This window comes from Oryzias latipes, chromosome 13, assembly GCF_002234675.1.
Source record: "Oryzias latipes chromosome 13, ASM223467v1".
NCBI lineage: Eukaryota > Metazoa > Chordata > Actinopteri > Beloniformes > Adrianichthyidae > Oryzias > Oryzias latipes.
The window spans coordinates 8,432,404-8,445,560 of NC_019871.2; the positions used below are offsets into that span (position 1 = coordinate 8,432,404).

At 35.7% G+C, this 13,157-nt stretch overlaps 1 protein-coding gene across 4 annotated transcripts in view; it reads right to left on the reverse strand.

The window, feature by feature from the left end:
• LOC101155372 (neurobeachin) overlaps positions 1-13,157 on the reverse strand; it is a 215,693-nt gene that overhangs the window by 113,076 nt on the left and 89,460 nt on the right. For 2 of the 4 annotated variants that reach the window (XM_023961236.1, XM_023961239.1), the window contains exons 29-32: positions 12,006-12,438; positions 4,956-5,113; positions 3,600-3,735; positions 2,031-2,158 (exon numbers count right to left, since the gene is read on the reverse strand). In XM_023961236.1, coding sequence (XP_023817004.1) covers positions 2,031-2,158; positions 3,600-3,735; positions 4,956-5,113; positions 12,006-12,438 — 855 coding nt within the window. Of the gene's footprint in view, positions 1-2,030; positions 2,159-2,887; positions 2,996-3,599; positions 3,736-4,955; positions 5,114-12,005; positions 12,439-13,157 lie in introns of all 4 variants that reach the window. The other 2 variants (XM_023961238.1, XM_023961240.1) reach the window with 2 other exon arrangements.

The window sequence follows — 13,157 nt, forward strand, 5'->3', positions numbered from 1 at the left end:
ATATACTCATACATGCACATAAACACACATTTTGAACTCATTTTAAAGTTTACATTTTTTTTTTATGAAAACAATTTCAAAGCAGATATAAACATTAAATTTCAAGCCCAGCATTTCGTGTTAAAATTAAAACTGTAAAAAAATGTATTGTTGTTTATTAATGCATATAATAGCAGTAGAATGTATTGCAAAAAAAAAAAACAACTATAATCCAACTTTGCTCCAGACGAAGAGGATCAATTGTGTCAAAAATCTTTCTTCCTAAAGCCCTTTTACAGTAAGAAATGACTACAGACCTCACAAACTACAAGTGGCTGAGCTTACTTTCAGAGAAAATACTTTGGCAACGAGAGAAAGCAAAAATAGCATTTTGCTTGCGAGACAAGACACTTGAGGCCACACGCTTACATTTGCACTGAAGACAAGTAGAGGAAGAGACGTGCATATTGGCTGCAGTGACAGTTGGTTCTTGTGAAAATAACCCAATGCAAGCTTAAGGAACAAAGTACAGAGGACACAAAAGCAGACATGGAGTCCTTGAGGTTAGGCACGAGTGCGTCTACGAGATGCCGCCAATGTGACGGCTGAAAATATTATAGCAAACCTTTACACAGCCCCAAGACTCTACAGATTAGAATGTAGAGCAGTTGGATTGCACAAATTTGCGCGAGCAAATTCAATTATTCAATCAATTCATTAATTTAATTCATCAAGAAAATAACTGAAAAATCAAAGAGTTACCTTGCAAAGACACTATTGCATTGTTACCCTGATTTAAATATTTATCTGGCCCATTTTTAACCAATTTTGTATAAATATAGATCATGTGAGTTGTTTTTTATGATGCAAGTACATCCTAAGAAAAATAAAGTTTAGGACAAACAAAAAAAGAAGAAACCTCTTTCCAACTAAATTTTTACATTCTGAACAGAAACAATAATAAATACGTGTCATTTTATTTCTCCGACTTCAGCAGTTAAACAAACCTGCTAATTATAAGTTTACCAAAGAACGATAAGCAGAACACAATGGATTGAATTCAATTTATTTTTCTAAATGTTTATTTTGACAACAGAGGACATTCCTTATGTAAATCAGGGGCGGCCAAACTTTTTGCAAAGAAATCAGATTTGGGGAAGTGAAAATGTGTGAGGGCCATCCTTTTGACCTGCATTCTTTGAACCCCTATGGTAACACATAAAACAGAATTACATCTCAACACATTTTTAGCAAAAGATTTTGTGCATTTCTTATTTGAATACCAGAAAGAAAAGGAAGGAAATAAAAAAATAAAATCTGGATTTTAAATTTAAATTATTTGAGCAGGAAAAAGTACAAATCTTGGTTTTAGAAGTACAGACCACTGTGGTTTTGATCTCGGAAACAAATATCTTCTTGTATGAACTTTAAGGCTTTAAAGGTCAAGTAGCCACAGGTTGTTGCTACAGGTTTGCAACTGCTTATAACTTAATTTAGCTAATCACAATCAAGAAATCGTACACAGTTCTTGGAAAGTGCTGGGGGTCGCATATTATTGATTTTATGACAGAAGGCTGTGTGCCAGTGGAAGTCTGAACGTGGGCCTCTATGTAAAGGTATGTTTGGAATTTATTTTTTTGGACATTGAAATACTTTTAATTAATCATCTAACAATGCAATGGCCCACTGACAATTCACAGCAGATTGTTAGGAACTAAAGTTAAGACAATGTGTCCAAAGCAATAAGAGGCAATCATTTATATCGTATAAACAAGGTATCTTAAAAGATTGATTGTGATGCTGTGTCTAACAATGTCTAACATGTAGCTTCAAAGGTGTATAAAGGAAATCACTCATTGTTAGAGGTAAAGAAAAAAAGAAAGTTTAAATGGACAGATCTAGAACTTTAATGCAAAATAGTGACTGCTAATTTTGACCACCTTTGTATATATATATATATAAAAATCATCTAGTGATATGCATGAAATACAGATTAGAGATGCACACAATGTTTTTTTAGGATGAACGTCACAATCAAGAGACATATGTACCTTCTATAAGCAACTCTTGTCCATGGCTGCCCAGCAAAGTGCGGGACAGAAAGGGTGCAAAGTCCACGAAGATTTCCCTCAGAAGCGGCGCCACTTTCTCCAAGGCCCTTTCTAGCTTTGTAGTGATGCTGGCAAAGAGAATGCATGAAAAGAAAAGTCACAGCAAGTTCAGGCTTTAAGAGATAAAATTTGACACTTCCTCTGACAGACAGAAGAACGTTGTGCTAACAGTTAAGAGCAGATGGTGCACAGCTAGGCTGCTAAAATGTCCTAATGTCTGTTGAAGGTGACCAAGACTTATTATAGGTGCAAACCAAGTGAGTTATCTATGCTCCACCACAATGTCAGCAACAGACAATTTAGAGTTGTTCAAAGATTTGTGAAACCCTCTCAGCAGCTGCTTGCATGTTGGCGCGAGGTGTTACCAGAACTGCAAGTGAGATCACAGCTGTTCAGCTCTGTGGAGGATGCTCCATATCTCCTACATGCTCACTACATGCCTGACATTATCGAAGCGGCTCAGAAAAAGACAGGCATTCAACTCCAGACTGAATATCAACAGAGATACAGTTTGAGCTGCAGTGTATCTCTGTGAACAGAGAGGGAGAGAGAGACAGAGAGAGAGAAAAAGCAACATGTGGAGAACTGTTCTTAGTTTTTCCTGCTGCGATGGACAGCAAGAAAGCAGTAGGAAAGAGAAAAGCCAAGAGACGAGTGGAAGGCATGAAACAGGATTTTGCATCAAAGAGTAGTGTAATATGCCTTGCAGCAACACAAGGAAGCATAGCAGAGGCATGGCAGACTAGCTTAAAAAATAGCAAAATGCACTTCTATGTGACTAACAGAGATGTCCTTGCCTAAGACACTGGCCCGCATCTCTGGAGACTGCCGGAGAGCTAAAGGGTTTGACTTCAGGAGGTGTCAGTCTGTTACACAACCGATTGAGGTCTGTTTCACAAAAGGCACTGAAATGAAAAGAAAAAGCAAAACAAAACAAAACAAAAAAACCCAACATGACTTATTTATTTTAGGAGTTGGAAACCTACAATCATACGATAAGACAACATAATATTTATAGAGTAATTTTAAGTGAAGTAAAACCCAGCCCTAGACTAAATATAAGTTAACTTCAGACAGCACTGCAGTGAGAAACAACCATCATACCCTTTACAGTGACACTAAATGATGTCAGTTACCGCTGCCATAGCAACCAAATCTGTAGCCCTGTAGCTACACACACTGATGTTCTGAGAAAAAGAGACATTCGGGATTGAAGAAAGACCGAAGAGTAGGCATAAAGGCTGATGCAACAAACTATTAAAGGAAGACGAGATCTGACCTGCATGCACAAAAAAAAAAAGAAAAAGAAATTCACCGAATTCACAGAACTATTTTTATTTTTACGGGTGTGCAAAATTCCTAGCAAGGATAAGGATATTAAAAATAAATAAAAAAAACGAGAGATTGTCATCTCAAAAAAGGACTATAGAGACGTTTTGTAGTGTGTACGTGCTGACTACATATGAGCTCAGTGTTAAAGGTGGAGGATTTTTAACAGCCATGTTGTACCTCATGCTCTCCATTGTGTCTTCAGGCATGGGGGCCACCATCTGCACGGCTGGAAGGTTTTTACTGGTCGCTCGACTGACAAAACTGGATGAAGAGGAGGAGGAAGCAGAAGAAGCAGAGGTCGACTCAGTGGCTCCTGCAGAAAGACAAAGAAGGCCATAATAATAAAAGAGAATATAAACATTTAAGATGTATGCCATTAAAAAATATTTATTAAATCTAACATTTTAATCAATTTAAAACAATGACATTAAATATGTTTGGAAAAATATAAATATTTAAATTTAGGAAAACAGAACAGATATAAACAAATACAAATAAAACATCCAGTTTTGAGGAGGTTTGATGCATATCTGCATCAATAGGCACCAATAGGTTAATACAAATGCATTTTTATCAACAATGACCAACTTATCAAGTGAAAAATATTTGTATTTTTGGTCACATTCAGGAAGTTTGCCCATTTTTTTTCTACATTTAGTTGAAATCAAACAACAAGAAAGATCCCATAAGCTAGCTGCTGATTTACTATTTTTATGTTTATGTTGAGTCAAACAAACAAAGTATTTAAACCTGAATAAGGAAGCCTTAATAGTGTATGCAGTAACTTAAAAGAAAAGCGGATCACACAGTATATAAAAACAATATTATACTGGTTACTTTGCTCTGGCATTAAAGATGACATCCTTGTCAATAAAGTTTTTGGCATAAAAAACCGATTCTGACTGTCCTTGTGATAAGTTAAAACCAGTCAGGATGAGGTCATGGGGTCTGGATGAAAGCCTTAGGTGTCAGCTGAAAGCACACTTACTTGCACACATTTCTCACATTCCTACTGGAAAGTTCACAGAAAAAGACAAACGTTACTCTAACACCACACATTAACAAGGCCATGGACCTTCTTACAGCTCTTGGTGTTAAGTAGGTTCTTTCAGAGGCCAAGAATACATGAGCCCTAAGGTGAAATCACCTCCACACAGTAGAGCTCTGGGAAAAGTAGCCTGACAGTTTAAGGTGAAGGAGGTCAGGCGGTCAGACAGGTATTTGAAAAACACAGAATAGAAGTGTTTGCAGACTGATTCTCAAATTTAGAAAGGCATTTTACACCATACAGACAGACTGAAAAAAATGTAGTTTTTTTCTTGTGAGGGGAATGTGGGTTGATTTTGAAGTAAGAGTAAAGAGAGCCATCTAGTGGTAACCAAAAAAGCCTGCAGACTCACATGGTTGGAAGTGCTTTGTTTCTATTCTTGGAATTCACATGACTAATACAAAGTGGTCGCTCAAAAGGAAAAACCCAATGGTTATAATTGCAAGACTGTTGTTCTGGAAGTAGTAAGCCTTAGTTCGACCTACCAGTTGTGTTTATCATGCTTTTCGGGGTGGCAGAGGCAGCTGCAAAGATGTTGGGGGTGCTGCAAGCTGTGAACCCAGGGGAGGTGCTGCTGCAGGTTCCCAGTGTGTTAACAGCTAAACCTCCAGGGGACGTTTTTTTCACTGGCACCACCACACTCCTACAGAAAGCACACAGGGAACATTTAGGGCAAATTTGCACAAAAAAAGATTCAGGGAGTCCAAACTTTATATTTAGGATGCTACAAATAATGGACTTGCAGAGGACATCCTTGTCAAATAAATTGGAGAAGGACATTAAAAGGACTAAGGCAGTGGCAACGACGCAAACATTTAAACTTGGATTTTGTCAACATAAAAAAACATTTTACCCTAAAATGTAAGCCAAAAATATGTCTGGATGTGAGGTACAGCTGGATTGAAATGTGATACATTTTTGCTAATATAGCAAGAAGACCAAGAACCAAATATTCAGAAGACACAATGGAGGATTTTGTCAAATACTAAAAGTTGACCTAAAAAAAGAAAGCTGAAAGCAGAAGTGAAATAAATAAATAAATAAATAAATAAATAAATAAATAAATAAATAAATAAATAAATAAATAAATAAATAAATAAATAAATAAATAAATAAATAAATAAATAAATAAATCATACTAAATTTGTTTTGAGAGTATTCTTTCAAATATCAACTTTCTATATTATATTTTTTAAAATGGGTTCCTTAAAAATCAAAATTTCATGAAAAGAGGGGAAACTGGAACTATCCCCCATGCTCCCCCTGCATGTTCTGCTTTTCAGTCCCGCCAGCTAGAGCATGCCAACTCATTAGTCTGCACAGCCCAAAGATAAACATCCGTACTTGTAACTCCATCTCTCAAAGTCAAGTATCAAAGACAAACATACACACACAAACACACATTTAAAGCAAGACATGAGGAAATAAACACAATAGCCAGCATTTATGCTTCTACACTTTCTCTTAGATTGGCTCCTCCTGTCTGTTTCCACTCTGTTATGGATTTACTAAGATGATGTGTTTAATCAAAGAACACAAAGTCGCAGAAAGCCTCATTTTGTTTCCTCATGTTGACAGCACCTTTTTTCTATTTTTAGGTATGATTGCAGGTTGCAGTGAAGCTAATCTTTTTTTCTTTTCTTTTCTTAAAAAAAAATGAAATAAAAAGATTTACATCAGCATAAATGATCAAACCATAGACAAAAAGTTCTAGAAAGTTAGAAAAGATAAAAAAGAAGTTTTGTTTTTCAAACAACAACCAAGTTGGTAAACCTAGAGTGGTCTGAAAAAAAACTCAAACTGTGATGTAAAATCAGTAAAAACCTTTGATAAATTAAAATTAATTTTAAGACCTGTTTTAGAAAAAATGTTTCAATCCTTGTGTAGCCCAAATTCACAACAACAGTCGTCTCGATGGGCTTCGTATCGGTAATTGAAAAAGTGAAACATAAAATCAAAAGGATCATAAATACATAGAGTTCAATAGGAAAACACAAACTGACTAAGCCAAACTGGCATCCCTGCCCTAAGACCCCCCTTCGCGGTAAGGAAAAACTCCTAAAACAAAACGGATTAAAAAAAATGAAGAAACCTCAGGGGTGCCCACATTAAGGAGGGATCCTCCCCCAGGACGGAGAGGCGATTTACCAGAACCCTTTGGAGAAGAATTAACGTATTTAACGCTACAACTACATATTTAAAGTCCAGCATTTTTTAAACTTTATAATTACAGTAGATGTTTAAAAAAATATATTATTTTTCCTAACTTGTTTAGAGTCAGAGTAACAGAGAGAATATTTGTTAATCATATTACTACTAAATTAATAAGTTGACCCCAGAAAACATATGAAGTTTTGCAGCCTTGATTGTGGTGGTCTCTTTTTTTAAATCTACAGTCAGTCTTGCATCAGTTTGCATTTACCGTTGAAATTCACATCAAGACATTTAGCATTAAAAGTCTGAAAACAAAATTAAAAATCTATGGACCGAGACAATTGAATGACAAGTGTCAACCCCCTTCACATGTTAAAGATGATAAAACTGCTCCAATAACAGGACAGTGATCTTAAAGAAACTTTACAAGGGGGCACAAAAAAATTCCTAAAAGGAAAATGTGTAAATTAACAAAACGCATTTAAAAGTATCTATTTTTAAAGACTTAAATGTATATACAGTACAAATGGGCGGCTGTTAATTTAACTGTAATTAAATAGTTTTAGCTTTTAGATTTGGCAAATGTGTTCTCGTTAGATGTAAAAAGACAACCAGACTTGCAAATTTGTATCCACTTTAAAACTAAAGCCTTTTAGCTTTTTATTTATTTTTTGTTTTGTTTTTTAAGAAAAGCAGCAATAAATCCTATTAATTAAAAAAAAAAATGTATAGAAAACTTACAAAGTGTAAAGTTATGACCAAATCACACAAAAAGCCAGAAACAACCTCTAAGCCACTAGTAATTCTCTAACATTTGTAAGAGTTATTGACCAACAAAGTGTACATTAATTAAAGCACGGGGTAGAAACCTGAAGGCTGCTTCCGTTAAGTGCGTTAATTTCTAAAAATGCACACTTCGAAGGCCATTACCCGCTTATGCCATGGTCACTTACATAAGAAATAAATATCCAATCTAGTACTTTATTGTTGTTATTTTTTAGATTTAGCTCACTTTTTCACAAAAAGCAGACTATTTGGCACGTGGTGCGGCACATTGTCATATTACAACGTGGCGCTTAACCCACACTGACCTTGACTGCAAAGGCAAAGCAAAGCGACGTATGTGCTGATCGTCACGATGGGTTAACTGAAGCATAATTTCTGAGAGAAAATTCACCTCTTATCTATGGTTTTTGTCCAGATGACGAAGCTAAATTTTGTTTTAAAGAAGCCAGCACAGTGATGTAGAACATTTGGGCTGTGTGCCCTTAACTTCTTTTTTAGGCTTGCATTATCACTGTGCAGTATCACTTTTTAATCCACACCCAGCACCCAATCTGAATTGAGTTTTCACCCGGACCATGGGGTAAAATCTCACTATCCAAAGGTAGAGACTGAAATTGGATCTGCCAGACTTAAATATCAGAGAAAGCTTGTTCTCAATTTATCTCCAGTTGGTCTCTGGGTTTGTGAGGTTGCTCTGTAATGTCTCGTCCAGTTTCCAATAGCTGCTCCAGGTGACAAAGGCCAGACCTTTGCTCTGTCACGAGCTAAGCCTATTCCCAGATATCCCTCTGATTTAAAAACAACAGACTTTTACTGCCGTCTATTGTGGCTGTTTTATATCTGCAGCCCATCTCATACATCAAATGAAAACACGCTACGGGAAACAAAGCTCACACAGGGGGGAGGAGGCCTAACCGCCGGTTTATCGTAAATATTTCAGTATATGGCTGAGTTGTCCAAATATAAAAAAAAGTAATACTATTTTATTTAAAAGCAACAGCATCAGAACTATGTTTCGTATTAAAAGATAACAGATGACATCAAAACACTATATATATATATATATATATATATATATATATATATATATATATATATATATATATATATATATATATATATATATTTAGTTCCAAATATGAGTACGAGAGAATGAGAAAAAGTCAAGAAAGCTCTCTGAAATATTAATGTAAATAGGGATACAGCTGTGCGGTATGATTTATTTAGCTGCTCCGCACAGTCATCCTTTGTGAAATTACACTGACACATCTCAGAACATCAATACAGTGCTTTAAATGTAGGAAGAAAAATCTAATCGTAGAGGATTTTATTTCTCTCCAGCAGAAGCCTCCACTTCCTTTTGCATGGTCAGGACATTACATTAAATTTACAAGATGTTGATAAAACACAGGACCTTTATGTTGAATAATTCATTAGCCAAGTGCTCATGAATCATGTATAGATTATCTAGTGCATATTTTATTAATATGATTGTCTTAATTGAGTAGCAGGGAATAAAGCAGGGATTAATGTAAGATGAATATTAATATGGTCTGGGGCTGAGAGAGACTTCTGCAGTGTTAACTGTAACTGATAAAAGGTTTAAACAAAAGGAAACTTTAAAATGTGTAAAAATGATGTATGTAATGTTTTAAAAACTAGGTTGGAAACTAAAAGTATGTATGAACAATGATTTTTATTGTGTGTTTCTCTTTGATACAGAATTATGAGTGGTTTCGCCCTTGTGCACCTCTCCTTAAATAATTTCCTGCCATTTTTTTTTATGTTGTCACTTCCAATTTCTTTTTTCTAAACTATCAAATGAATAGCCTTTCATCTCTGGCAGCTCATTTCCCTGGCAGGTGGCAAACAATTAGACACAGGCAACGGCAGGAGTGCTTTGAAAAGCATGAAGCAAAGTTGTAAATGTGGTCAGGAGGCTTGTGTGAAAGCATTTCAAAAATAATACACTTTGCTGTGGCGACTCATTTCAGCCTGCCACTTCCCATTATGGATGGGAGTGGTGAGAAGGATGGCTGGCTATAGTGTCGTGGCGTGGCCACTTCTGTTCAATCTGTCATCGACACTCAGGAGACCCCCACCCTGTCAGCTGTCCCCGCTCCATACACTGCTCCATCCTTTCTCCTATTCATGAGACTCCACTGCAGAGAGCATTTAGGGGGCTCAGGAGCACATTGTTGCTCCTGATTTTATCCTCTGCTGGACCCTACTACATTGCATCTAACTTAAAAGAATAAAAATATTAAATAACAAAATAACAAAGTTCAAATGGGCATAAAGCTTTAAACCTCCAGCAGTCGCTTTGTAAACATCCAAATCCAAAAAGATCTTTTGTGAGGTTTCATATAATCCAGGAATGTAAACAAGCTGCAGTTCTTCAGAGATCCTTTCAAACACAGAGATTTCTTCGCTGAAGGAACAGATAACACAAAAATGAGCCGTTATGAATAATGTTTTGCATACATCTGCAAACCGACTAGTGATACAAAGCATAACTCACATAAACAACACATAAACAACACGCTTTGACCATTTGACATAAATGGTAGACAAATGGAAATTCCTCTGAAATTCAGACAGGAAAGTAGGAGCCCTAAATCCACATACGCATCAGCTAACATGTTACATGTTTAAGCTAATCAAATTAGCAAGACTTCTTATGATTCCCCATAACAGTGGAACCCGTTATTAAATTATTGTTCATTTTGAGGAACAATTGGAAATTAGGCATGGATACATTAGGATTTCCTTGTTTAAAAAAGCTTGTTAGCCACAAGAAAATCCAAGATTTAAAATGTATTTAATATGAATGTATTCTGTAGGTAAGTGTAAAGACTGCATTTTGTGAATGAACAGCCCATATTTTTAGGGACAAATAGACATTGAATATTTTGTAACAACTGAGTGTATTGCCGCCATCTTTGCAAATGGCTGCCATCTTTGGATTTTTCTTGTGGCTCACGTGTTTTACTGTTTTACGTGTTTTACAAATTTGGCGCTTTTACCATAAAAACCACATTTTGTCTGAGAAATCAACCCAACCCACTAGGCACAGGATTTCATAGTAGACGTCCATCAGGCATCTAATAGACCTTTACAGTAGATGTCTATATGGTAATTAATATACATCTATATTTGTTATTTGATTCACATAGAAATATATCAGATAACTAACAGACATCTACCGTAGATGCAAATAAGTTATCTAATAGATATCTAGTGTAGATGGATGTCTATTAGATATTGTACAGAAGATTGTAGATATTAGATAACTAATAAACATTTGTCTGGCTAGAAGGAACTACCCAAATGGCTTATTTACAACGTGCAAGGCATGATGGAACCGCAACGCAATTAGCTGTGGAAAAGTTATCTGATAGACAACCTGACTACAAACCGCGATATGCAATAGACCTCCAGGAATTGATGCCTACCAGATGCATATCTATAGCTGTAAGCTTTGAAATAAACATGATTTAGTAATCTGAGAGATGTGTCCGTGCTTAGAGGGAACCAGCTTGGCTATAATGCCAAACACTAAACCAATGAAAACGTTTATTTTGACAAAAACTAAGGAAAACAATTAAGACTTTAGCCCCACTTTCTGATACTAAGTCAAACAAACGGTTAATGAGTTTAGTAGTTTTGTTAAAGCCAAAGTGGTCTGCAGAAATAAAAATGAGGCCAAAATCTGACAAAAAAAAATGTTTGAAAGGTGAAAAGAATCTTTGAAAGAAAAAAAAAGGATTAGGAAAACAATAAATACCGGTACATTAAAATTTTAATCTGCAAACCACGACATGCAAAAACTTGTAATTAAAGAAGAAGAAACAAAAGAAAATATATACGTTGATAAATAAAAGTTGTAAAAAATGTAAATGTAGGTCTTGATTAAAATGGTAAAGAGTGGTAAAACAAAAAACTGGTCATTTTTTGTCGTTTTTACAGGTCTTTCAAAATCTTTGCTATTTTTTAACTTCAGTTTTCATTCTTTTTAAAAGTTTTATATGAAAATATATCTTCAATAAATAAATAAATATTTGATGGATTGTTTTTTGTTGTAGTGCCCTCTTTCAAAAATATATCTGTACAACAATTGGGTAACTTTAAAATTATCTAAAAAAAACTGTTGTACAAGTTTCAAGAAAAACTAGGTAATAGATAAGTTTACCTAACTGGCTACAAGCTGTTCGAAGTTGCTTCATCATGCCAAAAAATGTCTGTTTTATCTCCTTTAACTCTTGTGCTATCCTAGGCACTTTGACATTGGGAGTTGGGTCATCTAGACCCCACAAGACAGTGCGCTGAACTTTTTTCTTTCTTTCAATGATTTGTGATCGTCACTGGTGTCCATGGATTACATGAAATCCTCTCCTTTATCAACCTTTGTCATGGTAGGGAGAACACGTCAATGGTCATCTTGACCCCATAGGATAGCACAAGGGTTAATTGTCATTTGACTGGACTTGTTTAAGGATTGGGTGATGATGTTTTTACCTGTTTAATTGAGCTAAATATAATTGAAAAAATAAATGAAGTCGTGTTATTTATTCACTAGATTAATTTTTTCTCACCTGTCAAAAGAGTGAAACTGGACAGGCAGGATGGGCTGGGCTTTAGCAGCAGCATCTGAATAAAGCAAAGAATCCAGCCCGGTCTCTGTGCCCTCCATTGGAGCTGCTACCAGGCTCTTCAGGATCTTCTTGATGTTGACGTTCTTGTTGGGCGGACCGATTTCAAGGATGGACGAGTGTGGTTTGAGTATCTCCACAGTGGTAGGTTCAGAAAGGTTTTCCTGAGACTTCCTCACCTCCAAGGACAGCGTGGATATGAGCTTGCTCATGGCGCCGGGCCCTACCCTTCTGTGATCAAGGTCCGACCCATTTATGACATTGACCACCTGCTCATCTCCAATCCCTGAGTCTGTGTGGTGAAGAGAGTTTTCCAAGCTAACGTCTCCTGATGAAACCAGATGGTTTTCACTGCTTTGAAAAGGTACTGGTGTTTCTGAAGAAAACAAACACCAAGAAAAGACATAGATTCATGGAAGTCATACATTTGAGTACAAAAAATGCTTATATAATAGGGGTGCAACTATTAATCGACTTGATCAATGAATCGATTTGTATTCCTACAATCTAACCAGATAGATCTGTCTGAGAAAAGTTGTTACCTCAAATCGACCCATGCCAAAATAAAAATCAATTAAAATGTAATGAATTGATTATATTGACATTGGAAAATCACGGTGGACAACACACATGTTATGGCAGCAGAAAATGATCAAGCCTGATCAAACGCTTTAGATTTAGCAAAGACATGTGACCACACAGGGTGGTAGAATGTTCTAATAAGGTTCTCTTTGTATTATTTTTATATGAAAAACAACAGTGGGGTGAACTTAATTACATTAAGATGTGAATAGATTTGCCATTAATTTTTGTTTACTTGTCCACATTTTATTTACACTTGATTATCCTCCAAGAAATACAAGGAATCTGGAAAACTTCACCTGCACTGTTCAGTACTCAGGTATTCATCTCTGACTCACAATGGTAGAATGTTTGGCTTAATAAGTCTTGGATCCATTTTAGGTCAGTGAATCAGATGATTTAAAATGAACCAACATGGACTATGAATTGGATCAGAAACCACTAATTATTTTATCAATTGAATCGTTGTTAAAATGAATTGTTACACCCTTAATATAATATAAAAACTACTTA